This window comes from Leucoraja erinacea, chromosome 1, assembly GCF_028641065.1.
Source record: "Leucoraja erinacea ecotype New England chromosome 1, Leri_hhj_1, whole genome shotgun sequence".
Lineage (NCBI taxonomy): Eukaryota > Metazoa > Chordata > Chondrichthyes > Rajiformes > Rajidae > Leucoraja > Leucoraja erinaceus.
In genome coordinates, this window is record NC_073377.1 from 86,637,368 (window position 1) to 86,662,522 (window position 25,155).

Consider the following 25,155-nt stretch of genomic DNA (forward strand, 5'->3'; position numbering starts at 1 on the left):
TCTACCCTACACACACTAGGGACAATTTACATTCATACCAAGCCAATTAACCTGCAAACCTGTACATCTTTACGCAGAGAGTGGTGGCGGTGTGGAATGAGCTCCCAGTGGAAGTGGTGGAGGCAGGTTCATTGGTATCATTTAAAAATAAATTGGATAGGCATATGTATGAGAAGGGAATGGAGGGTTATGGTACGAGTGCAGGCAGGTGGGACTAAGGGGAAAACAAATTGTTCGGCATGGACTTGTAGGGCCGAGATGGCCTGTTTCCGTGCTGTAATTGTTATATGGTTATATGGTTATCTTTGGAGTGTGGGAGGAAACCGAAGACCTCAGAGAAAACCCACGCAGGCCACGGGCAGAACATACAAACTCCGTACAGACAGCACCTGTAGTCGGGATCAAACCTGGGTCTCTGGTGCTGTAAGGCAGCAACTCTACCGCTGTGCCACACTAAAATGTTATCTTGGCAAATTTGGCATGCTCCTTAGAAAGCATCCTAATGTTCTGTGGTCTGTTTGGGGAAGTGGTACATGGTGCCCTTGGTTCTTGGAAGGGGATGGGAAGCTGTGGGAGGCAACAGCTGGCAGGGGTGCAGTGGCTGCAGGTCTTGGTGGTGTTGGAGAGGGAAGTCGCGGTGACCGGTGGAGGCTGTACAGCAGCCGGGTGAGCAAGCAAATGGAGCGCCACCTGCAACAGCAGCACAGATCGACATCATGCCAGGCCAGGACGACCCCTACAATGTTCGATCCAGTGCTGCCAGGTCACCAGGTCTTAAAGTGGGAAAATAAGAAATGCCTATCTCTGGCCAAAATCAGGCTTGATTTTACAGACTAGGGCTTGCAAATTACAAGATTTAGCTCTTAGGGCTAAAGGAATCAAGGGATATGAGGAAAAGCCAGAATGGGGTACTGATTTTAGATGATCAGCCATGATCATATTGAATGGCAGTGCTGGCTCGAAAGGCTGAATGGCCTACTCCTGCACCTATGTTTCTAAGATGACACCAGAGCATGGCAACTCTATGCATGTTGTCCTAGAACAGGATCTACTATTATCCGCTACAATCATTCCACTCTTGTACGTGTGCATGATTGCACACTTGGTATGATTTGACTGGATAGTAGGCAGAACAAAAGTTTGCACTGTATCTCAGTACACTGTACAATAATAAACTAAGCATTTCTAAAGTGGGATGGCATAGAGGCAATATTCATAATTTATGATTCCAATGAGAAAGTATGTGCATCAAAAGAAAAATCACACTTTGTACTCAGTTTGAGGTAAAATCATCATGAAGGAGCAGCTTCACGATCACAAAAGCAGCTCAGTAGCTCAACACTATGTGAAAAAGCTCTACCTGATATCATCAGCACTGCCACCTGCTAATGCTGAATCCACAATGACCATTTAACAAGCCAGTGCTGATGTAAATTAAAGTTTTTTATGCTGGTGGCAACACTCGAAACAAATTCCATGTTGAAAGGTGTTGATGTGAAATCTCACACGTGCATTCCTCACCTATAATCCCCAATGAAATGTTATTACTAATAATTGCTTTAAGACCACCAACATCCTGCTGACAATTATATTTTGGCACTTCTCCCTCTCCAGTGACAACAAGAATCTTAAGTCAAGCGAGTTAAAGTATTTTTTCATCTCCCCCAATATCCAGCGTATAATATTCCCACTTCACAGATGTTATACTCTGACTAAGACGTAGCAAGGCGAGGTAAAGCATTTATTTGAAATCCCCCAATATCCAAGTTCAGTGTTTCTACTTCACAGATGTTATACCCTGATTAAAACAGAGACAACTACTTATAAAGCACAGAATGTCCTTCTGGCCTTTCACATGAGTGCTGGGGAATAATGAGGCTTGCTGACTGCTAATTCCCAAATATATTAACAGCTGTTATGCACCAGATTGACAACATTTCTCAAAAAGTACAAAATGACCAAGGGGAAGGAATGGGAGGAAAGTATTTGAATATTAGAAAGAAGAATATTAGAATGGCCATCTCAAGCATATCACTGCACGTAACTATCAAAATATATACTAGCGAGAGTAATAATGATGAAGATGACTATTGACCCGAAGCTAATGATGATTCTGTTCATTCTGGATTGTGTAATATAAAATTATTATAAAAGGTACTCTGCAGGCATCAAATAGCAAGTAATAGCAAGGACGGTGAGAACTAAGGGAGACCCGTGGGGTGGGGTCTATGATGAAGGGATGACTGTGTTATGTAATTTTGTCGGCGGCTTTGGGGCAACTTTTTGTGTACTTTATATGCCAAAACAAAGAATTTCACTGCACCTAGCTAAGTACAAGTTACAATAAAATATCATCATCATCATCATCAAGTAACTTCTACTATTATTAAATAAACAAAACATAAGAGCTGATTTATTTAAATAGTTCCTAGGCTTGTGATTTAGGGTCTTTCGCACAACAAACTAATTGTATACAGTTCGTGAAAATCTCCTGAGAAACAGAACCTAACATGATATGTGCCACAGGAAGCACAGCTCTTTCTAGCGACACCAGCTGACCTTGAAGACAGAACAACTGGACTATTTAAAATAAGAAAAGCCATATATGAAGCATTGGCAGGTGTGGAATGAAGTCTGTGATTCCATTCACCCACATGGGACGATAGTTTGTTTGTTTAATGACATTGTATTGTTCAGACCATTATTTTTAGAAGTAAGTAGAAGAGATTAAACCCAACTCTGTCTGTCCTTGGTTAGATATATGCATAGTCTGATGAAGAGGCTCGACCCGAAACGTCACCCATTCCTTTTCTCCAGAGATGCTGCCTGTCCCGCTGAGTTACTCCAGCATTTTGTGTCTGCATAGATTGTTATCTTGGCACAAATTTCATGACACATACAATGCAAAATATTTATTGGCTGTTTTGGATTTGGTTCCATTAAAGGAAACATTGAGGATGTCAGTAATATTTCTTGAGTCCTGTGTTTTCTATTGGCATCTAATTTTCTAACATGCATCTTGGGAATGTCTGTGGAATTCTCTGCTTCAGAGGGCGGTGGAGGCCGGATCTCTGGATACTTTGAAGAGCTAGATATGGCTCTTAAAGATAGTGGAGTCAAAGGATATGGGGAGAAGGCAGGAACGGGGTACTGATTGGGGATGATCAGCCATGATCACATTGAATGGCGGTGCTGGCTCGAAGGGCCGAATGGCCTACTCCAGCAGCTATTGTCTCTTGACTCTTGATTCGTCATGTGCCTTGATTGTTTTTTATTGTTTCCATTGTTTAGACCGACTCGATGCGGGAGTTTCGATCGTCCCGACACGGGAGTTTCGATCGCCCCGACGAGGGCTTCGACCGCGGGCTGCAGATGGTTCAACCGCCCCATACGAACTGATTGTGGATGATCAGCCATGATCACATTAAATGGTGATGCTGGCTCAATGGGCCAAATGGCCTACTCCTGCACCTATTGTCTGTTGACTGCAGGAGAATAAAGAGGTAGGAGGTTGAACTTTATTGCCTTCCATTACAGTGAGGAACATGGGGGAGCCCCTGTGGTGCATGTTATGTTAACTTTTATGTAGTTGTGAGCCTTGTTGCTTTTTTTAGTATGGCTGTACGGTAATTTGAATTTCACTGTACCTTAATTGGTATATGTGACAATAAACTGACCTTGAAACCTTGATAATTACTTTATTGCACATTCCAGCAGATAACTGGATTATTTACTTTAGATGTGTTGCTAGAAATGAAGTATTATAATCTATATTAAATGGCCAGCAGGTGACACAGGCCATGCCACACATTAAGCTGCATCACTCCTTTGTATTATGGCACAAGCAATGATAGTTGCTATCTCGTTAATGAGGGCCACAGATCACTAAAGCAGACATATCACAACTGCATCATATTCATTTATTCAACCAATGTAATGCACAAGAAGTTGGAAAGAGCTAATTAATAAGGAATTGATGCTGCCATAATAACGGATAACTATGTTTCTGCATAAGATAGTTTTGGGAAGGAAGCTTTTAATTTAAAGAGTTTTAATTTAAAGAGTTTGGCGGTGCATGATGAGGATGAGCTCCAGTCACCTCTCAAGGGTAATGAGCTGAGTTTTACGAGGAGAGTATTGCTGGACTTGACATCCTCAGCTACCTCAAGGGAGGGGAAATGGCAATAGCGCAGTGGGTCGAGGACATGGGGTCGAAATCATGCACCTCGTTTGCAAGGAACAAGCGGGCGATGGGAAGAAAAAAAAATCCAACTCTTAACGGCTCGTGGAAAAGAGAAAATGTGAGAAACAGACTGCGACTGACCTTTTTCCACCTCATTCAGATTAGCAGCTTGCAGTGACAAGAGACAGAGAAACATGAGATTTTCTGAGTTTATTCTTTTGCAATACACGAGAACAATATAATGCAGCAGAAATTATCAGCTTAGTAACTATTTAAAGTTTTCATTCACCCCTATCTCTTTCTAGTTTCCTCATTGAATTCTTTGTCATTCTTTATCTAAAATGCTTATGCTATTTTGAACAAAGTTCCCTCTGACAGGGGCACAGATCCCCATGTTGATCACAGGAACCTGATCCTCTCGCTGTAATTGCTTGGTGTAATTTATCAATTAGTTTGTAATATCCTTTAAAAAAAAGTTTTCCAACCAATCCCCATTATCCATTCTTTTCCTGATAGCACTGAATGGCACTTGGGTATGGCTTTATGGGCACGGGTAGCTCACTATTATAGTATCCAATTCATCGTTCTTTGAGGGTGTATCTGACCTTGGAGTACTGGCAGCATTGCTAAGGTGGCAGGGGTCATCACATTTTAGCTGAATGTTGTTATCCACTGATGTCCACACTGCTGCATTTCCCAGAATGGTTTCCCGAGACAGTGATTTGAGGAGCATTCTAATTGATTTCCCTTCACCCTCTTGCAGGGAATAAAGTTAAACTGCAGATACACACAAAAAGCTGGAGTAGCTCAGTGTGACAGGAAACATCTCAGGAGAGAAGGAATGGGTTAGTCCCTTCTTCAGACTGGTGTCGACTCAAAACGTCTGCTATTCCTTTTCTCCCGAGACGCTGCCTGTCCCGTTTAGTTACTTCAGCATTTTGTGTCCACCCGGTTTAAACCAGCATCTGCAGTTCTTTCCAACACAAATTAAATTGCAGCCGATCAATGACAAATTGGTTTAGATTTGTAACGCAGAATCAACCAGATACCCAACCAAAGTCTGAAGAAGGGTCTCGACCCAAAACATCACCCATTCCTTCTCTTCAGAGATGCTGCCTGTCCCGCTGAGGTACTCCAGTTTTTTTGTGTCTATCTTCAAAGACTTTTCTATGCAGAACTTGCCCACCAATCTATTGGATGAGCTGATTTCTGCTTATTCTAATGACTAATATCCAGCTCCCTAAGCATTCATCATTTGACAAGAGGCCATGTTTAAAATTGTGACATAATACCATAAACATATTCTTGTAGTTTGTAATGATAAGTGTATTTAAATGGTGTTGACAAATTACAGTAATAGCTCAGTAAACACAATTAGTTGATTTAGTTTATTGGCAGACATGGGTCATTATATTTCCTGGCTTCAATGCTCACCAGATGTCAGGACTTTCCACAACTAGTTATTATTTCTTGACTTGTTGACAAGACACCTAATGCTTCAAAATGATTTGGCAACACACATACACCAGGCTCTAGCTTGTCACCAAGGTAGCAACACCATTCAGTACCCCCTTAGATCTGGCGTAAACAGCTGATGTTCCCTTCGCAATAACATCTGCATTGCATTACATTACACAGCTGCATTGTACTGAGTAGCAGACAGTTAATGGAACTGAAACTGAAATGGGTTTAACAACAATTGCTTGTCTTTAGTAGTACTTTGTAGGATTGGACACAATTTGCCACGAGTTGACCAAAATCTTGGTGGAAGCTTTTAAAAATATGAGGAAAATGTGGTAGACATGCAGAAATGTATGAGGAGGCATACCAAGGAAAGTGTCTAGATGGGAGGAAAGGAGGGCAGAATTGGAAATGGTGTAGATGCCTTTGTGGGTTGTATAGTGGGAGAAGGATGCAGAGGTAGGGACGGCTGGAGCAATGAGGAATTTGAATGGTAGGATGAGAATGTTTAACTCATGTTGCCGCTGTATTAGGAGGCAATGTTAAGGGCCTGTCCCACTTGGCCGTCATTCACACGCCATTTACGCGACCTGCTAGCGTGTGGGTAGAGCGTGGGTAGCGCGGGGCGGGTGTATGGAGTGGTGTGGAGGATTGTGGACTTCGTCCTGTACAGAATCTTCGCTCGCCACCGGCCTGTCGTGTAAGTGACGGCCAAAGTGGGACCGGCCCAAGACCCTGGCGCGGCGAGGCGCAACGTCTCACCTCCAACAGCAGCAGAAACAGGCAAACGATCGCCGAGCTCGGCCTGGGGCTCACGGCCGTTGCGGATCCGGATCCGCACTCACTCCTACTCCCAGAGCGGGGCCAAGACGATTGGAGATAGACACAAAATGCTGGAGTAACTCAGCGGGACCGGCAGCATCTCTGGAGAGAAACAATGGGTGACGTTTCGGGTCGAGACCCTTCTTCAGACTGAAGAAAGGTCTCGACCCGAAACATCATCCATTCCTTCTCTCCAGAGATGCTGCCGGTCCTGCTGAGTTACTCCTGCATTTTGTGTCTATCTTCAAATGACGTCACGTGCTCCAGACGGCTGTGCGGACACATGATTACGTGCGGGACCGTCGCGCGTCAGTCACTACCGGCCTGTCGTGTATATGACGGCCAAGTGGGACAGGCCCTTTAGGTAATGATCGCAGAGGTGATATGAAAACAACACATGTTTAAGAAAGAACTGCAGATGCTGGAAAAAACGAAGGTAGACAAAAATGCTGGAGAAACTCAACAGGTGAGGCAGCATCTATGGAGCGAAGGAATAGGTGATGTTCTGGGTGAAGACCCTTCCTCAGACTGAAAACAACATATGGTGTGAATTATGATATGAGCTGCAAGTTTTGGATGAGCTAAAGTTTTATGGGAATGAAAGATGGGAGGGGAGCCAGAACAGCACTTCAGTAGTGAGTGTTAGAGGTCACAAAGGCATTCAAGGAGCATGCTGCCAGCAGATGAGCTGAGTAAGGACATAAACCATATAACCATATAACAATTACAGCACGGAAACAGGCCATCTCGGCCCTACAAGTCCGTGCCGAACAACTTTTTTCCCTTTGTCCCACCTGCCTGCACTCATACCATAACCCTCCATTCCCTTCTCATCCATATGCCTATCCAATTTATTTTTAAATGATACCAACGAACCTGCCTCCACCACTTCCACTGTAAGCTCATTCCACACTGCTACCACTCTCTGAGTAAAGAAGTTCCCCCTCATGTTACCCCTAAACTTCTGTCCCTTAATTCTGAAGTCATGTCCTCTTGTTTGAATCTTCCCTATTCTCAAAGGGAAAAGCTGATCCACATCAACTCTGTCTATCCCTCTCATCATTTTAAAGACCTCTATCAAGTCCCCCCTTAACCTTCTGCGCTCCAGAGAATAAAGACCTAACTTATTCAACCTTTCTCTGTAACTTAGTTGTTGAAACCCAGGCAACATTCTAGTAAATCTCCTCTGTACTCTCTCTATTTTGTTGACATCCTTCCTATAATTGGGCGACCAAAATTGTACACCATACTCCAGATTTGGTCTCACCAATGCCTTGTATAATTTTAACATTACATGCCAGCTTCTATACTCAATGCTCTGATTTATAAAGGCTAGCATACCAAAAGCTTTCTTTATCACCCTATCTATATGAGATTCCACCTTCAAGGAACTATGCACGGATATTCCCAGATCCCTCTGTTCAACTGTATTCTTCAATTCCCTACCATTTACCATGTATGTCCTATTTTGATTTGTCCTGCCAAGGTGTAGCACCTCACATTTATCAGCATTAAACTCCATCTGCCATCTTTCAGCCCATTCTTCCAAATGGCCTAAATCACTCTGTAGACTTTGGAAATCCTCTTCATTATCCACAACACCCCCTATCTTGATATCATCTGCATACTTACTAATCCAATTTACCACACCTTCATCCAGATCATTGATGTACATGACAAACAACAAAGGACCCAACACCGATCCCTGAGGCACCCCACTAGTCACCTGCCTCCAACCCGACAAACAACCATCCACCATTACCCTCTGGCTTCTCCCATTCAGCCACTGTTGAATCCATCTTGCTACTCCTGCATTTATACCCAACAGTTGAACCATCTTAACCAACTTTCCATGAGGAACCTTGTCAAAGGCCTTACTAAAGTCCATATAGACAACATCCACTGCTTTACCCCCATCAATTTCCCTAGTAACCTCTTCAAAAAATTCAAGAAGATTAGTCAAACATGACCTTCCAGGCACAAATCCATGTTGACTGTTCCAAATCAGACCCTGTTTATCCAGATGCTTATATATATTATCTCTAAGTATCTTTTCCATTAATTTGCCTACCACTGAAGTCAAACTAACAGGCCTATAATTGCTAGGTTTACTCTTGGAACCCTTTTTAAACAATGGAACAACATGCGCAGTACGCCAATCCTCGGGGACTATTCCCGTTTCTAATGACATTTGAAATATTTCTGTCATAGCCCCGGCTATTTCTACACTAACTTCACTAAGTCACTAATATGAACTGAAGTAGATATAGAGATTGGTGATATTATAGATCTGGAAGAAAGTGGTTTTGACAATGGGATGGAATAGGGGTTTGAAAGCATACCTCAGGCTCAGATAAGATGCTAAGGTTACAAATAGTCTGGGTCACCATCAGAAAATGGCAAGGGACTTGCTTCCTTCAGGAATTATGTTAATGGCATCTAACAACAGAAACTATGGAGGAGTCATCATGTTGGGCAATAGCGTAATTGAAATTTTAAATGAAAGTTAACCAAAATATAAAATAGATCAGCCATGATCGAATGGCGGAGCAGATGCAATGGGCCAAATGGCTTAATTCTTCTCCTATGTCTCCTTTATAAATCAGAGCATTGAGTATAGAAGTTGGGATGTAATGTTAAAATTGTACAAGGCATTGGTGAGGCCAATTCTGGAGTATGGTGTACAATTTTGGTTGCGTAATTATAGGAAGGATGTCAACAAAATAGAGAGAGTACAGAGGAGATTTACTAGAATGTTGCCTGGGTTTCAGCAACTAAGTTGCAGAGAAAGGTTGAACAAGTTAGGGCTTTATTTTTTGGAGCGCAGAAGGTTAAGGGGGGACTTGATAGAGGTCTTTAAAATGATGAGAGGGATAGACAGAGTTGATGTGGATAAGCTTTTCCCCACTGAGAGTAGGGAAGATTCAAACAAGGGGACATGACTTGAGAATTAAGGGACAGAAGTTTAGGGGTAACATGAGGGGGAACTTCTTTACTCAGAGAGTGGTGGCTGTGTGGAATGAGCTTCCAGTGAAGGTGGTAGAGGCAGGTTCGTTTTTATCATTTAAAAATAAATTGGATAGTTATATGGACGGGAAAGGAATGGAGGGTTATGGTCTGAGCGCAGGTATATGGGACTAGGGGAGAATACGTGTTCGGCATGGACTAGAAGGGTCGAGATGGCCTGTTTCCATGCTGTAATTGTTATACGGTTATATGTCTTATGGTCTCAAATCGCTGAATTCACATCCAAAGTCAAAATTTCTCCTTTCCAGTAGAGGAACAATTGAGTTTCAAATGTGACATTCTAAAAGGAACATGAAAGGGTCGACACAAAATTTTGGAGAAACTCAGCAGGACAGGCAGCATCTCTGGGGAGAAGGAATGGGTGATGTTTCTGGTTGAGACCCTTTTTCAGTGACCCATTCCATCATACGTCACCCATTCCTTCTCTCCAGAGATGCTGCCTCTCCCGCTGAGTTGCTCCAGCATTTTGTGTCTATCTTCGATGTAAACCAGTATCTGCTCTTTCCTACACTTAATGAAAGGGTGTTCGCCAAATGACGTTGCCTATTGATACATGCCAATACTGTATATGCTTCATTAGTTACTTTGAACTGCCTTTCTTCTCAATAGAGTAAATCTCTGGAAAAATGTCACCTTCATTTACCTTCAGGCGGGACAGGGAATGTGGTGCTCTGATACCGAAACTGGGCTGACCTCACTGGCTCACTGGAGCTCAACTCAGTTGCAAAATGTACTGGTGCTCGAGCTGCATTGGTTCTCCTTGCCTGGAAGTAATTTAGTTTAGTTTAGAGATACAGTGCGGACACAGGCCCTTCTGCTCACCGAGTCCACGTTGACCAACGATCCCTGCACACTAACACTATCAGACACAGACTACGGACGATTTACAATTGTACCAAGCCAATTAGCTTACAACCTGTACATCTTTGGAATGAGTGCTAGGCACAAAATATCATACATGCCAGGGAAAGATACACTGTATGATGGATGGGTTGGGGCGCTGCACTGGCAGCAGCCTCTACCTACAGCCTGTCTGTTATTTCAATCTTTTTTAAAATTTTTAGTTAGTCTAAAGTTTTGTGTTGGGGGAAACTTTAACTTTTCTATGTGGGGGAGGGGGGCAGGGTAAGGGGGAAGCCGTTTCCCAGTCTCTTCCTGGCGGGGACGCGACTATTTCTCTGAGTCGCGACCTCGCCCCCCACCTCGCGGCCTACCAGCTGGATTGGAGCGGCCTTTCCTGCCGGGGACCGAGTACCGGACCAGGGCTGCTACAGCAGCGGCGCAGCGCTGGAGTCACCGCGGAACAGGCGATGCCTACCTGGGTCGCCGTTTGGAGCTCCGGAGCGTTGGGCCGTTACTCCAACATCGTGGAGCTCTGGTGCAGAGAGCTTCCAACGCGGGCGGCGCTGACCATCATCGTGGAGTCCTGGGGCTCCTTGCAGAGGGCCGCCAGCAGCAGTCTCCACCCGGCGCGGCCTACGGACTTTGGGAGCCACCGACTCCGGTAGGAGGGGGCCAACTCTGTGTCCACGCCGCTGAGGACGTCCCGCAGCCCCGACGTCGGACTTGTATCATCCCGGCGAGCGGTCCTGGACATCGGGCCGCCCGTAGCGGCAACTGCGGAGGGCTTGGGGAGGCCCTGACCACGGGGAACAATGGAGGAAGAGACTGACTTTGGTGCCTTCCCACACAATGGGAAACATTGATTCTACTTTGTGGGGATGTTTTATGTCAAATTCTATAGTGTGTGTTCTTTATTTTTTTTTATTGTATGGCTGTATGGGAATTTCATTTCACTGTGCCATCTGGCACATGTGACAATTAAATGTATCTTGAATCTTGAATCTTAAATCTTGAAAAATATGTAAGTTGGATCCAAGATTCTCAAAATACATGTGTGTTCTTGGTACATTTGAAGTGATCTTTTTAGTTTTGTAGCGCAAGTTGTACTATTAGGAAGTTGAACTAATTTATATGGTGAAAATAGTTATGCTATTCATCCTGGTATAATTACTGGGACATGCCCACACTCAGCACTAAACCTCCCACCAGAGCGAGTGAACAGGGCAGGGTGTTTATTTGTATTTTGGATGATTCTTAGAGCGATGGATAAAATCCACTGGGAGAGGAGGAGAATTCAAGTTTGTCATAGAGAAAAAAAAAATTAGTTGTGATCCTTTTCGTAAGGAGTTTGATAATTCTAAATATTCCTTGGTATTTGGGGATTAGGCATGATCCAAATTAGGTGAAGGCTGTCAAGAAATCTGCAGATGCAATCTCAGGGGACCCACTCCTGAGATTTGCTTAAATATCATGTTAGTATAAAACGTGGTCCCATCATCATTGAGCTTATATCCCCCAGAGATCACTGTAGCTGTGGCAACTACACGAGATCTGCATGAGAGAATATTTAAGAGTAATCTAAATATAGTGTAAACAAAATTGTAAGTTTCCCATTTCATTTTGTGAATTGTAAATAAGAAAGCATTTTTAATATTCCATTTGAGAGAATCCTTACTAAATACACCTGAAACGTGAAACTTTGCACAGATAATCACAGTTGGAAAAGGTCATGTTGTGAAATAAAACAGGCTGTAATCTGTATCATTCAAGCCTGTAGCTCTGTTCCTTCTCAACCTACAACAAACTTTGCGGTGGGTATCGACTGCCTGCAGAAAACTGGAAAGGTATTCCAAACAAATACACACAGAGAGAAGATGACACGGAGTCCCAATATTAATATCTTGTACTTCTGCTGTTTTATGTTTATGCATGCGACGCAACTACCTTGTTAGTTTTTTAGCACTATCCCCGAGTTTCACATTTATCTTCAATGGTAAAAGGCATCCAGGCTTCCACCTCTCCAGAAGGCTCTGATTCAATAATGTATTGTTGGAAATGCAGCAGAAAATTCAATAGACTAAACTGTACTATTTATTTGCAAAAGTACTTTGTCTTAAGATTAAGGCCAGCGATTACAAATCCCAATTCAACCAACAAATCAGTAAAAAGACAAGTAGAAAAAAGAAACTAGGAACGAGCTTAGAAGATATTTTACATAAATTATAATAATAAGAAAATTATGCATAATGCGAAATTGCCACCTACAGGTTTAATCACCTGTCAAATATCTCAACACTTGGGAGTTTAACGCCTAGAGATTTAATTTGCAGTATCAGTGCTGAGCACTTAATCCATTTGTGTAAAATATGCATTTTTCTCCTATCTTAAAAGGGTTTTTAAGCATTCAAATATTAACAACAAATAATAATTCTAGATTTTAGATTATTTTGCAAACTAGCACATCATTTTCTGGCATACATGTGTGTCCCACTGTGTATATTAGACACAGTGGGACACACTAGTGTACACCAGACACAGTCTAAGAAACTTCCAGGTTCAATTTCTGGTCTTTGCTAAATGAGCTGATCTTGGCTGGGGCGACGATATACATGGACGCTACATCTGGCTTCACATGAAGCACAGGCAGCGCTGATTTACTGGAAGGTTGCCACTACTTGTGGAACCATAATCCCAGCATGAGTCAGTGCCTTCAGGAAAGAAGAGATAAGGAGAATTAATCAATGTGAAAAAATGGAGGAGACAATGCTAATATCAGCTATTCAGTGAAGTCCTATTTGAGGACGTGGTCCACATTCAAACGCAGTAAATGCTGTTTTGTTTTTATTATTTATTGCCGATGAAAAAAATAAATAATGAAACAGTTCATCTGTTGTACTTTACATGCTAAAAACAGATAACCTCACACTTGTGCCTAATATGCAATTGTTTGTTAATAATGAGATTGCTGCGAGCCCCTTACCTGTGTATTCAGGTGGACAGAGGCAGGTGTAGTTATTGATCCCATCAATGCAGGTGGAATTGTTCTCACAGTCATTGTCCTCACAGTCATCAATGTTCACCGCACAGTTCTCACCTTCAAATCCATCGGAACATGAGCACCTGTGGAAGCAGGAAACCCCCCATTTTAACACCAGAAAATAAGTAACCTCAAGACACTCTCCAATTGTCTGAATGAATGGGAAGGGAGATTCTTATTAAAGCCTTCTGCCCAAACACCAAGAGCCACCAAGAATAATGGACATCTAGTTAATGTAAACACAAATGTCTGGAAATCTGATTTCAACCATATATCCTGAGCTAAATGTGTGCCATATGTGGCACGGTCAAATCTGAAGACAGCAAAGAAAGAAAATCACTAAATCAGAAAGTTCTTGCTTAAAGAAATGATTACTATGGTTCAATTGATTTAAGAGGCCCTCCAGCAGCTGGGTGAGTAAACAGATTTGTGTGCAGCGTGCGACAGCTGTACGGAGTGGCGGTGGAAGGAGCTGACGGCATCATGTTGGATCAGTCCGACCCCTACTTCATCGATCCACTCCGCCGGGTCTTAAAATTAGATATATAAGAATTGCATATCACTCTTGGCTAAGATCAGGCAATTCAGAGGCTTGCAAGTTGCAAGATGGCACCAGAACTTGGTGACTCTATATGTATTATTCCAAAAAAGGATCTATTGTACTAATGTATAGCATGACTAGATGGATAGCAGCAGAATAAACATTTCACTGTATCTTTCTGCAGAAACTATCAAGCCAACACCTGACCTGTGCTTTTCAAGCAATGCTAGGAAGGACACGTGTGTGCAATGGGAAATGGATCAAGATTGTGAGTGAGTGATCCCCACCAAGGGAGATGCAGGAACTGTCACTGGTTCAATTGTCCCATGGAGGTGATTAGGTAGATCTACAACAGGAAATAAGGGCAAACACTTCAACGCATTCACAAATTTGCCTTTATTGTGTGACCTACTCATTAAAAATGGTTGCAGTTTCCCGCCAATGTTAAATGACTTGACAGCAAGATTGAAACAGTATTAACTCGTTCACTGCAATATAGATAATGACACATGCCAGCTCCCACCAGAACACTCATCATTCCCATTCCTTCCTCTCCTTATTTCCCTTGATGCTGCAATGATATCTCTCACATTTTTACCAACTCTCCTATGATTCATTTGTTTATTATCTATGTTCAATGTGATTACTTAGGTGAGGCTTATCTCTGTGATTGGGTGATTGTGGGTCAGTGCGGACTCGGTTGGCTGAAGCGCCTGTCTCCACGCTGTATGTCGAAGCTCAAGTCTAAACTGAAATTAAACTACTGAAAGCCCTAGATAGATTGGATGTTGAAAAGATGCTTCCAGTAATGGGAGAGTTTAGAACTAGAGACCACTGCCTCAGAATAAAAGGACGTAACTTCAGAATGGAGATGAAGAAGAATTTCTTTAGCCAGAGTGGTGAATTTTAAAGTCATGGTTATACAGGGGTAATTATACAGTGTAATGGAGGGCACCGTCTCCACAGATAATGCAAAATCAGTAAAGCCAATGAATCCAATGCCGTCAGAAACAGCCTGTTCATGACGAACCATGGTTTGCGTTTCTGTGCCCAGCACCACCTCCACGCTCACTCTCTGCACCTCACAGGTGGACATTGAGAGGATGTTTCCACTAGTGGGAGAGTCTAGGACCAGAGGCCATGGTCTCAGAATAAAAGGATGCACCTTTAGAAGCCTTACCCCACTACTCAAACCTCACGTCAAAAACCTCGGCGTGATATTTGACTCAGCACTGAAATTTGACAAACAAGTCAATGCCGTGGTAAAAGTTAGCTTCTTTCAGCTTCGGACGATAGCTAAAATAAAAAAATTCCTCCAGTTTGATGACCTGGAAAAGATCATCCACACATTTATCTCCTCCCGCCTCAACTACTGCAACTCCCTTTACACTGGCATGAGCCAATCTTCCCTGTCCCGCCTGCAACTGGTCCAAAACGCCGCAGCGAGACTCCTGACGGGCACCCGAAAAAGGGACCACATCACCCCGATCCTGGCCTCTCTCCACTGGCTCCCTGTGTGGTTCTGTATAAACTTCAAGACCCTCCTCTATGTCTACAAAGCCCTCAATGGGCTTGCCCCCACCTACATAAAAAGTCTTCTCACCCACCACGCCACCTCCAGGTCCCTCAGATCGGCCGACTTGGGGTTGCTGAATATCCCGCGGTCTAGGCATAAGCTTAGGGGCGACCACGCCTTTGCGGTTGCAGCTCCTAGACTGTGGAACAGCATTCCCTTTCCCATCAGAATTTCCCCCTCCATCGACTCCTTTAAGTCAAGACTAAAGACTTATCTATACTCCCAAGCCTTTCCTGACGTCCTCTGAGTGAGGGCTACATGTATATATGTATGTAGTTTGTTTTGTTGTGCTATTCTTATAACAAATGTAAAGCACTTTGGCCAACGAGAGTTGTTTTTTAAATGTGCTATATAAATAAATGTGACTTGACTTGACTAGACTTGACTAGAAAGGAGATGAGGAGGAATTTCTTTAGTTGGAGGGTGGTGAATTTGGAATTATTTGCTACAGAAGACTGTAGAGGCCAAGTCAATGGATATTTTTAAGGCAGCGATAGATAGATTATTGATTAGTATAGGTGTCAGGGGTCATGGGGAATGGGGTAAGGAAGGAGGGATATATCAGCCATGTTTGAATGGCAGAGTAAACTTGATGGGCTGAATTGGACAAATTCAACTCCTCTCACTTATGACCTATCCTTGGCTTCAGAGCTATGGTCAATGACTAGTTGAGAACTTCCTCCCCCGTACGTCACCCATGCCTAAAGTGACACAACCAGAGGTGTGAATCACCAAGTTAAGGCCAGCCAGCTGAGATCAGCAGGACTGGGGCTAGGAAACACACACATTGCATTCCTGCCTCCCTTCTCGCCTGGTTACCAGCAGACTGGTAAATCAGCCGCTCGATAGCTGCCAGCCGTCTGCAGGTGCCTGGATGGGGAAGTGGCAGCTACAAAGTCTGCTACTATTTGTAATGGATATTTCAGCTTTTGCAAAGACCTTCTGAGTGCTTGCCAAATCAGTGATTGACAGAAATAACCCTGCAGGCAGGAAACCAAGGCTGGGCCAGATTGGGAGCAGTTGAACATTCTAATTCTCTGCACAAATTAGTATCTTTGTAATGAACACCATTTTGGTACCAATTTGGCACAAAAATTGCAAGCTGCAGAGCCAGTTTTTGAGAGCAAGAACCAATGCGGATAAGTAGTCTGTATCATCTAGGCATGAACAAATTACTATCATCTTGAACAGTTATGCCCAGTGGATGCACATTGTTCAAGTGTAAGCAGCCAAAGAGCTGATTCCATTACTTTAGTGGAATCAAAGATAGGATCATTGTGTATCTCTATAAATAAGCATTACTTTAAAATCATGAAAAATAAGGCACGGACATTTCTCAGTCAGACAGGTCCTTAAATGTAAAAAGAAAATCAGGATGTAAATTCTCACTCCTTTTGGCAGAACATCTCATTAAATAGTTCAGCATGTTTAGTACAGGTGCACAACCTTTTATCCGGAGTTCCGGAAACCGAAAAACTCCGAAAACCGGACATTTTTTCCAGGATGTCGTCTGCACACCAAAGCTCGCGTTTGGCGCCAAACTTGACCCGAAACGACCCACGGTCAACCCAGGTCTGTACTACTGTAGCGGCTGCCTCCTCCCCAGAGACCGGGGAGACACTTAAACATCTGTAAATCATTGCTTAAATGTTAGTCAGTTAGTTTGGAGGGCTTTTATGTGAAGGGGGGGGGGGGGTGAAGGGGGAAACTTTAATTCTTAGCGGTCGGAGAGGTGGGGAGCGGGCAATGCCTTACCGGGTCGCCGTGCAATAAGCTCAGGTTTACCCCTGGTCTACCCCTGGCTGCGCGGCGCTCCAAATCCAGCGCTGCCCGCGACCGGACGCCTGCAGCCCCAGCTCCGCAATGTTGGGAGTCGGCGGCCACAGCGCTCCGGAGCTTACCGCATGGCGACCCGGTAAGGCATTGCCCGCTCCCCGCTGGTATCCCAGCGCTGTGGCCGCCGACTCCCAACATCGCGGAGCTGGGGCTGCGGGCGTCCGGTCGCATGCGGCGCTGGATTTGGAGCGCCGCACAGCCAGGGGTAGAATTGCCGGGGTCGGTGCTCCAACCGGCGCCGCCCGTGGCCGGACGCCCGCAGCCCAAGCTCCGCGATGTCGGGAGTTGGCGGCCACAGTGCTCCGGAGCTTACTGCACGGCGACCCGGTAAGGCATTGCCCGCTCCCCACCTCTCCGACCAGGTAGGGGACTAAGAATTAAAGTTTCCCCCTTCACCCCCCCCCCACCACATAAAATCCCTCCAAACTAACTGACTAACATTTAAGCAATGATTTACAATGATTCCCCGGTCTCCGGGGAAGAGGCAGCCGCTCCAGACTTTTCAAGCCGCCCGCGCTACCTACCTAAGCTACTCTAAAAATCTGCCATTCCGAAATACGAAAAGTTCCGAAATCCGAGAAGTGTCTGGTCCCAAGGCTTTCGGATGAAAGGTTGTGCACCTGTAGCAGTAATGGAACAACTGCACAGAAATCAATGGCTATATAAAAACATCCTGACGCAAGGACTGTAGCCAGTTAATCTTTTCACAGGAAAAAAATGAACTTTATTAACTTAATGATGCATGCAAGTATGAAACTGCACATACACTTAACAACCTTGATGAATTAATTGTCATTCTCATGTGGAATTATTAAACTACACTAATAGAGAGCACTGCTTCATAATTTATGAGCATGTAGCTGCACTCATTTTAAGCTCTTATTTAACATTCTGAGATCTGTGCTCAGAGGATGTTTATCTGCTCTGGTGCAGCAGTTTGAAATTGCTTTTTTATTTTCTGTTAAATCACTATCCAACCATGTCAGAAAACATTTCCCAAAGACTACTGCACATTAGTGTGCAAACTGTGGCCATATTTGTGTGCAGCCATATGTTGTGCACAGAATTTAAAAGGTTATTTTCTTGCATTTCAAGAGTTTTGTTTATCTTCTGTTCTCTTTACCTTGTTACTATCAAAGTTAACATCAGGATAGTTGAAACCTCCCATCATTATTGCCATGCCACTCAGAAATCTGCCCTGCTATTTGCCCTCATTGTTAAATCACTCCTATCTGCTTGAAGCAAGGCCAGGGTGGAAGGCGAGGAGCCAAGTTACAATTTCTGTGCTTTAATTACTTGCTGCCAAAATGTATACATTTGGTTTGAGGAAGGTGCCCATGGCTGTGCTTTTTTCTAATATTTTGATATCTTAATGCTATGCTGGTCTAAATATTGAAAGAGACACATTAAGCAGCACTGTTACCTCTGGAAGAACATTGGAAGTGAGAGAAGCATAAGGAGGCTTGGGTAGCAAACCTTAAAGCATTTTGCAGTCCAAGACCTCAATTTACCATTAGAATCCTGATCATAATCTACCACAGTGCATTTGATTTTATTCCATAATTATACTTAAAAACATTCTTTTACTTTAGAAATAGACTTTACTGCAGAGATAAGTACAGTATCTCTTACTTCAACCCACTGAGTCCCTGCCGACTAGTGATCCCCGTACACTAGCTCTATCCTACACAATAAGGACAATTTACTATTTTTACCAAAGCCAAATTAACCTACAAACCTGTACATCTTTGGAGTAAATCAAAGCACCCGGGGAAAACCCATGCAGTCACGAGGCGAACATACAAACAACACCTGTACAGCCAACACTTGTAGTCAGGATTGAACCCGGGTCTCTGGTGCTGTAAGGCAACAACTTTACCACCACGCCACTGTGCCTCCCTAGCTATGCCACCATGACCTTAAAAAAACCTGGTATTGCAGTTTTTTTTCTATGAGAGATGAAGCAGATTAAATCTGCACTCTGTTGAGTTTGGAAGAAAGAGGAGTGGCCTCCTTGAATCAGGCACGTGCCGTCAGGGTTGGCAAGGTAGGCACTCCCTACCCTGACTAAAATTATAATATGATAATTATTACATATGAATAGTAAAGGCACGGGAGAATTATGCCTATCTAAGAGATCAATCTGTAATACGTGAAAGTGTGTGCAGCTCACGTGCCGTCGACGCTGTTTCAAGCCGTCAATTTCAAGGGGAGCTGAAGGCAGCTGAAATTCTGCCTTTGCAGCGTGGACTGTGTACTGCGCATGCACTGCAGCCTACAGCGCATGCACAGCGCAAATTTCTTGCCGGGTTTTTCAAACATGGATTGTCATTATCATGGATTGTCATTGAGTTAGAAAGAGCTCTAGGGGCTAGTGGAGTCAAGGGATATGGGGAGAAGGCAGGCACAGGTTATTGGTAGGGGATGATCAGCCATGATCCCAATGAATGGCGGTGCTGGTTCGAAGGGCCGGATGGCCTCCTCCTGCACTATGTTTCTATTATCTCAAGAGTATCTTAAGAAACAAAGAGAGAAGAATGGAGTTTGTGTACAAATAATGTGGTAAGTAGATTTCTTTGAGCTATGTTTTTAAATACCGTGTTTCCCGGCAATGAAGACGCTATTTTTTACCCAAAAATAAGGCACAAAAATGTACCTGCATCTTGGAGGCCGAAGGTTAGGTTGTTAGCCAAGAAAGATAGACTTGGCTATACCTCAGCACAGCAACATAAAGAACGATGTTGCTGTACTAAGGGATAGCCAAATCTATCCCTCATTGCTAGCAGCTGATGAGATGTGGCTGTAAAGTGGAGAGCGCTCCTGCCCTCCCCGCAACTTAACCCCTGGCCAGACTCCCCACACGTAGTGAAAGGAACTCTCTCCCCAATTGGTCCCTTGAACTAGTATTGTCATTCAATAAGATCACAACTGATTCAACTTGTCCCGGTGTGCTCCCGTTTTTCACTCCATCTCTCCATCCGGAAGTGGCGGCGCTGGTAAACTGGCTGCGGCTCGCCTGCAGTCTGTTTGTTTTTACTTTTTTATGTTGTTTTTTTTCGTTTTATCTAGTTAGTTTTGGTTTTTAGGTTGTGTTTATGTGGGTGGGGGGTTGAAACGGGGCTTGCTGTCTCTCCCTTCGGGGGAATACAACTTTTGTGTCGTACCCCCCTTCTCTGCCTCCATCTGCGCTGAGGCCTAATGGCGGAGCTGGCGACCTCGAGACTCCGGAGGCAGAGCCAGTCAGGACTTGCCCTGGGCTCGCTCCCGTGAGGGCGGTCTGGCTCGGGGCTGGGACTGGGACTCTCCCATGAGAGCGGCCCAGCTCGAGGTGGAATGGCGCTCCCGTCAGATCGGCCCAGCTCGAGGTGGAATGGCGCTCCCGCTCGAGGTGGAATGGCGCTCCCGTGAGGGCGGCCCAGCTCGAGGTGGAATGGTCGGAGCGGCCCAACTCGAGGGAGGTACCGCGCTCCCGTCGGAGCGGCCCAGCTCGAGGGAGGAACGGCACTCACGTGAGGGCGATCCGGCTGGGGGCTGGAACGGTGCTCCGGTGGCTGGGACGGCGTTCTGGCAGCGGTGACCTGAGTCCGGGGTTCAGCCGTGGGCCAGCGGCTGCGTCCATTGGACTGGAGGGCAGCAGCTTCGACCACCCCGGGCCGCGGTGATTGAGCCGGCCCGTTTGCGGGGTTCGGTGAGCCGCGGGACTGTTTGTGTGATTGACCATCGCCCGATGTGGTATCGCCTCAGCGCAGAGGAAGAAGAGGAGGGAAGAGGCTGCAGCCCTAAAATTTTTGCCTCCACCACAGTGAGAGGTGCTTGGAGGATACACTGTGGTGGATGTTAATTTGTGTTTAGTGTTGTTTATTATTGTATGATTGTATGTATGACTGCAGGCACAAAATTTCATTCAGACCGTAAGGTTGGGATGGTCCCTGCCTCAACTACCTCCTCTGGCAGCTTGTTCCATACACCCATCACCTTTTGTGTGGATAAATTTACCCCTTAAAAAGTTACCTCTTAAAAATACTTCATACAAAAAACATTGAAATCATACTTCTACAGTGCACTAAAACATGATTTTAATACATCAAATTTCAAAAGGTTCCTACCCTGGGAGGGGGGACACCCTTCTTCCACACCCTCTCCCCACTCGGTTGCTCCACTCCCTCACCGGGTACCCCCAAGGCCAGTGATCAGTGATCGCACAGCCTCCCCCCTTTCAAAAATGCTCCAATCCAATTTAAAGCATATATATTGCATTCAAGTGTAAGTTAAAAGACTCGCTACAGTATGCACCATATTGCACAATTTCAAGCTGAAAAATGCAAATGTTCCGTACCAATGGGAGAGGGACACCCTCCTTCTATGCTCCCTCGGGCTTGGTCTTTCGCAATTTCTCACTCCCAACTCTCACCCAATGTTGGCAGCTCTGAGATTTGGAAGCCCTGGGCAAATTGAATTGGTACTTTCTTTGATTTTGATTTTTTGGTTTTACGGAGAGGAGAACAATCTGTGCATGCGCGGTTTTTTAAAAAAATTAAAAAAGCCGATTGACTGTCTACCCTGAGTAATTACTCATGGCACATGCCTGCCTTGAATGGTAGAACATTATTTACAAGCATGACAGGGTAAATGCATGGTTGATGTTTCTTATGACCGAAGCATCTCGAACAAGGGGTCACATGCCCAAATAAAACTTTAGTCATACTGGACAAAGACGAGAAGGATTTTCTTCACCTGAAGTGTAGTAGATCCTTGAAATTATTTTGCCCAGAAGGTTCAGTCATTGAGTATATTCAAGATATAGATCAATAGCTTTCATGATACTAAGGGAGCTAAGAGTAGGAATGCCATGATCTTATTGAATACTGCCAAGGAGGAGGAATTGAATGCCCGACTCCCGATTCTAATTCTTATATTCTTATGAGTGCAGCAAGTTAAATATAAATTGATAAAGGACACATTCAGTTTGTTAATGACAGTTGCTAAAAACATTTCAAAATTAGAAGTTGTTTAACTTAGAAATATAGAAACTAGGTGCAGGAGGGAGTCATTTGGCCCTTTGAGCCTGCACCGCCATTTATTGCAATCATGGCTGATGATCCACAATCAGTTACCCATTCCTGCCTTCTCCCCCTACTCCATGATTACGCTAGCCCCTGGAGCTCTATATGACTTTCTTTTAATTCATCCAGTGAATTGGCTTCTACTGCATTCTGTGGCAGAGAATTCCACAAATTCACAATAGACAATAGGTGCATGAGTAGGACATTCGGCCCTTTGAGCCAGCACCATCATTCACTGTGGTCTTGGCTGATCATCCATCATCAGTACCCTGTTCCTGCCTTCACCCCATATCCCTTGACTCTGCTATCTTTAACAGCTCCATCTAACTCTCTCTTTAAAGCATCCAGAGAATTGGCCTCCACTGCCTTCTGAGGCAGAGAATTCCACCGATTCACAACTCTCTGGGTGAAAATGTTTTTCCTCATGTCAGTTCTAAATGGCTTACCCCTTATTCTCAAACTATGGCCCCTAGTTCTGGACTCCCCCAACTCGGGAACATGTTTCTTGCCTCTAGATATCCTCTCATCCTTCTAAATTCCAGTGTATACAAGCCCAGTCACTCCATTCTTTCAACATTTAACCGTCCACCATCCAGGGAATTCACCTTGTGAACCCACGCTGCACTCCCTCAATACTCCAGGTGTGGTTTCACTAGGGCCCTGTACAAGTGGAGAAGGACCTCTTTGCTCCTATATTCCTCTCGTTATGAAGGCCAACATGCCATTAGCTTTCTTCACTGCCTGCTGTACCTGCATGCTTACTTTCAGTGAATGGTGAACAAGGACACCCAGATCTCGTTGTGCTTCCCCTTTTCCAAACTTGGTACAATTCAGATAACGGCTGCTCATCAATTCAATTTATTTTTTCTTCGGAAAGTTGAAAACTTTCTTTTTTAAATTAAACCAAATCTTTAGGAACATTGAGAGGCAGTAATGTTCACTAGGTGATTATTGAGTCCAGAGCAATGGCCTGAAAAAGACTCTTTAATTTTCTGTCTCACTGCACTAATTTTTCATCAGTTTCAGTTCTCCTTCACATCTCTCTTGCAGATTAATAAAATCATCACTTTTATGGTTTTGAGTTGCTTTTTAATGAAGAGATAAAATATTTCTTTGCTCATCTATTTCGGCTGCATTTAAATTCCACCGACATAGGAACTCTCGCAGGTATTTTTGCTTCAACAATTACAAGACTAAGATGTACGTGCACACATTTTGCATTGTTAGATCACAGCACAGCTAGAATGAGGGGAAAAACAGCATATTTTTAGTCTATTTAAATAATTTATTAATGCATAAAGCTTACGCTCGATTCCTCAGTTGAAGTAAGTGAGCTACTCCTATAACATGCTTTCTTCGTTTACAATGAAATAACCATAAAACAAATTATACGAACCAGAAGACATCTTTCTCTCCCTCTTTAAGATGGCATGTTCCACCATTTTTGCAAGGACTGTTAACACAGGCGTGAATGGGAACATCGCAATCTTGTCCCTGAAGATAAATAAAATATGGAGGAGTTAATTACAAAGTCACTGGAGGATATAACAAACTGGTAACAACAATTTGACTCGTTATATGTGTCAGGATAAAGCTCTAACTGGAATATCATTGCAAGAATGGGCATGGTAAAGCAGAGACCTAGGCATAACATGAGTGGGAATGAAGTCTAACTTCAGATGCACTCTCATGTTGCCGAGTGCACACAGACCAGCTGTTACATCTGCTGTAGTAATGACTTTGAAAATGTTTTTATTAAAATTAAAATTAAAACTAATTAATGTCAACAGAGTGCCTATGTGACCAAGATTAAAAATGGTTTAATGTTTAAATAGTCCAGTAATGTGTTGATTATAAAGCATTTAATCTGGATATTTGATGCATAGTTTGGACAGTTGAAGGCAACATTTTACTGATATAATTTAGTGTAACTGCATAAATAAAAACCATTAGCATAATTCATAAATGGAATCTATCAGAAGCTGTCCAGCTGGTTAGTATGCCCAGCAGTCAATTACAGAGCTCTCAAGCTCCATTTTCATCACAGTTGTCATTGCAAGGGGTTTCATTTCCAACAAACTGCAGCTTTTTGACTTCTTACTGACTTTATGACTGTGGCCTAGGTTACTGGGCACAAGTCACGGTCTCCAGCCTGAGTCAGCCATGATCATATTGAATGGTGGTGCAGGCTCGAAGGGCTGAATGGCCTACTCCTGCACCTATGTTCTATGTTTCTATGAAAGGTGGGGCTTCAGGCGCCACTGGTCATGTACGTTTTGCCACATGATCATCGTCCAACTCATACACAAGCATACACATCGTAGACCCACACCATCTGACACATATCATTGACTACACATCGTCTCAAGCCGCGCAGTATTTCCCCCCAGTCAATTAAGTTAAAGTATTCACATTTTGAATGGGATATTTTCTGATGTATTCTCTCTTAATCGTGTGCCAGAACATCTGAACTTCCAGGAGGCCAACAAGCATGATATATATTGAAATATTAATATATATCATGCTTGTTGTGATTCATTATGAATCAGTTGGTTCTGAGTTATATATTAATAACAAGTCAAATGATGGTCTGGTCACTCCTGCTCATTGGCCACCTGAAGTGTAATGTAATGCCCCTGTCCCACTTAGGAAATCTGAACGGAAACCTCTGGTGACCTTGCGCCCCACCCAAGGTTTCCATGAGTCGCCAGAGGTTTTGGTCACTCGCCTGGAAAGCCTCCACCGAAGCGTGAGCTGCATCTACTG

General features: G+C 43.8%; 1 protein-coding gene across 1 annotated transcript in view; it reads right to left on the minus strand.

The window, feature by feature from the left end:
- slit2 (slit homolog 2 (Drosophila)) overlaps window positions 1-25,155 on the minus strand; it is a 413,897-nt gene that overhangs the window by 36,586 nt on the left and 352,156 nt on the right. The window contains 2 exon segments of the mRNA XM_055638334.1: window positions 13,317-13,456; window positions 23,786-23,883. Of these exon segments, the coding sequence (XP_055494309.1) occupies window positions 13,317-13,456; window positions 23,786-23,883 (238 nt within the window).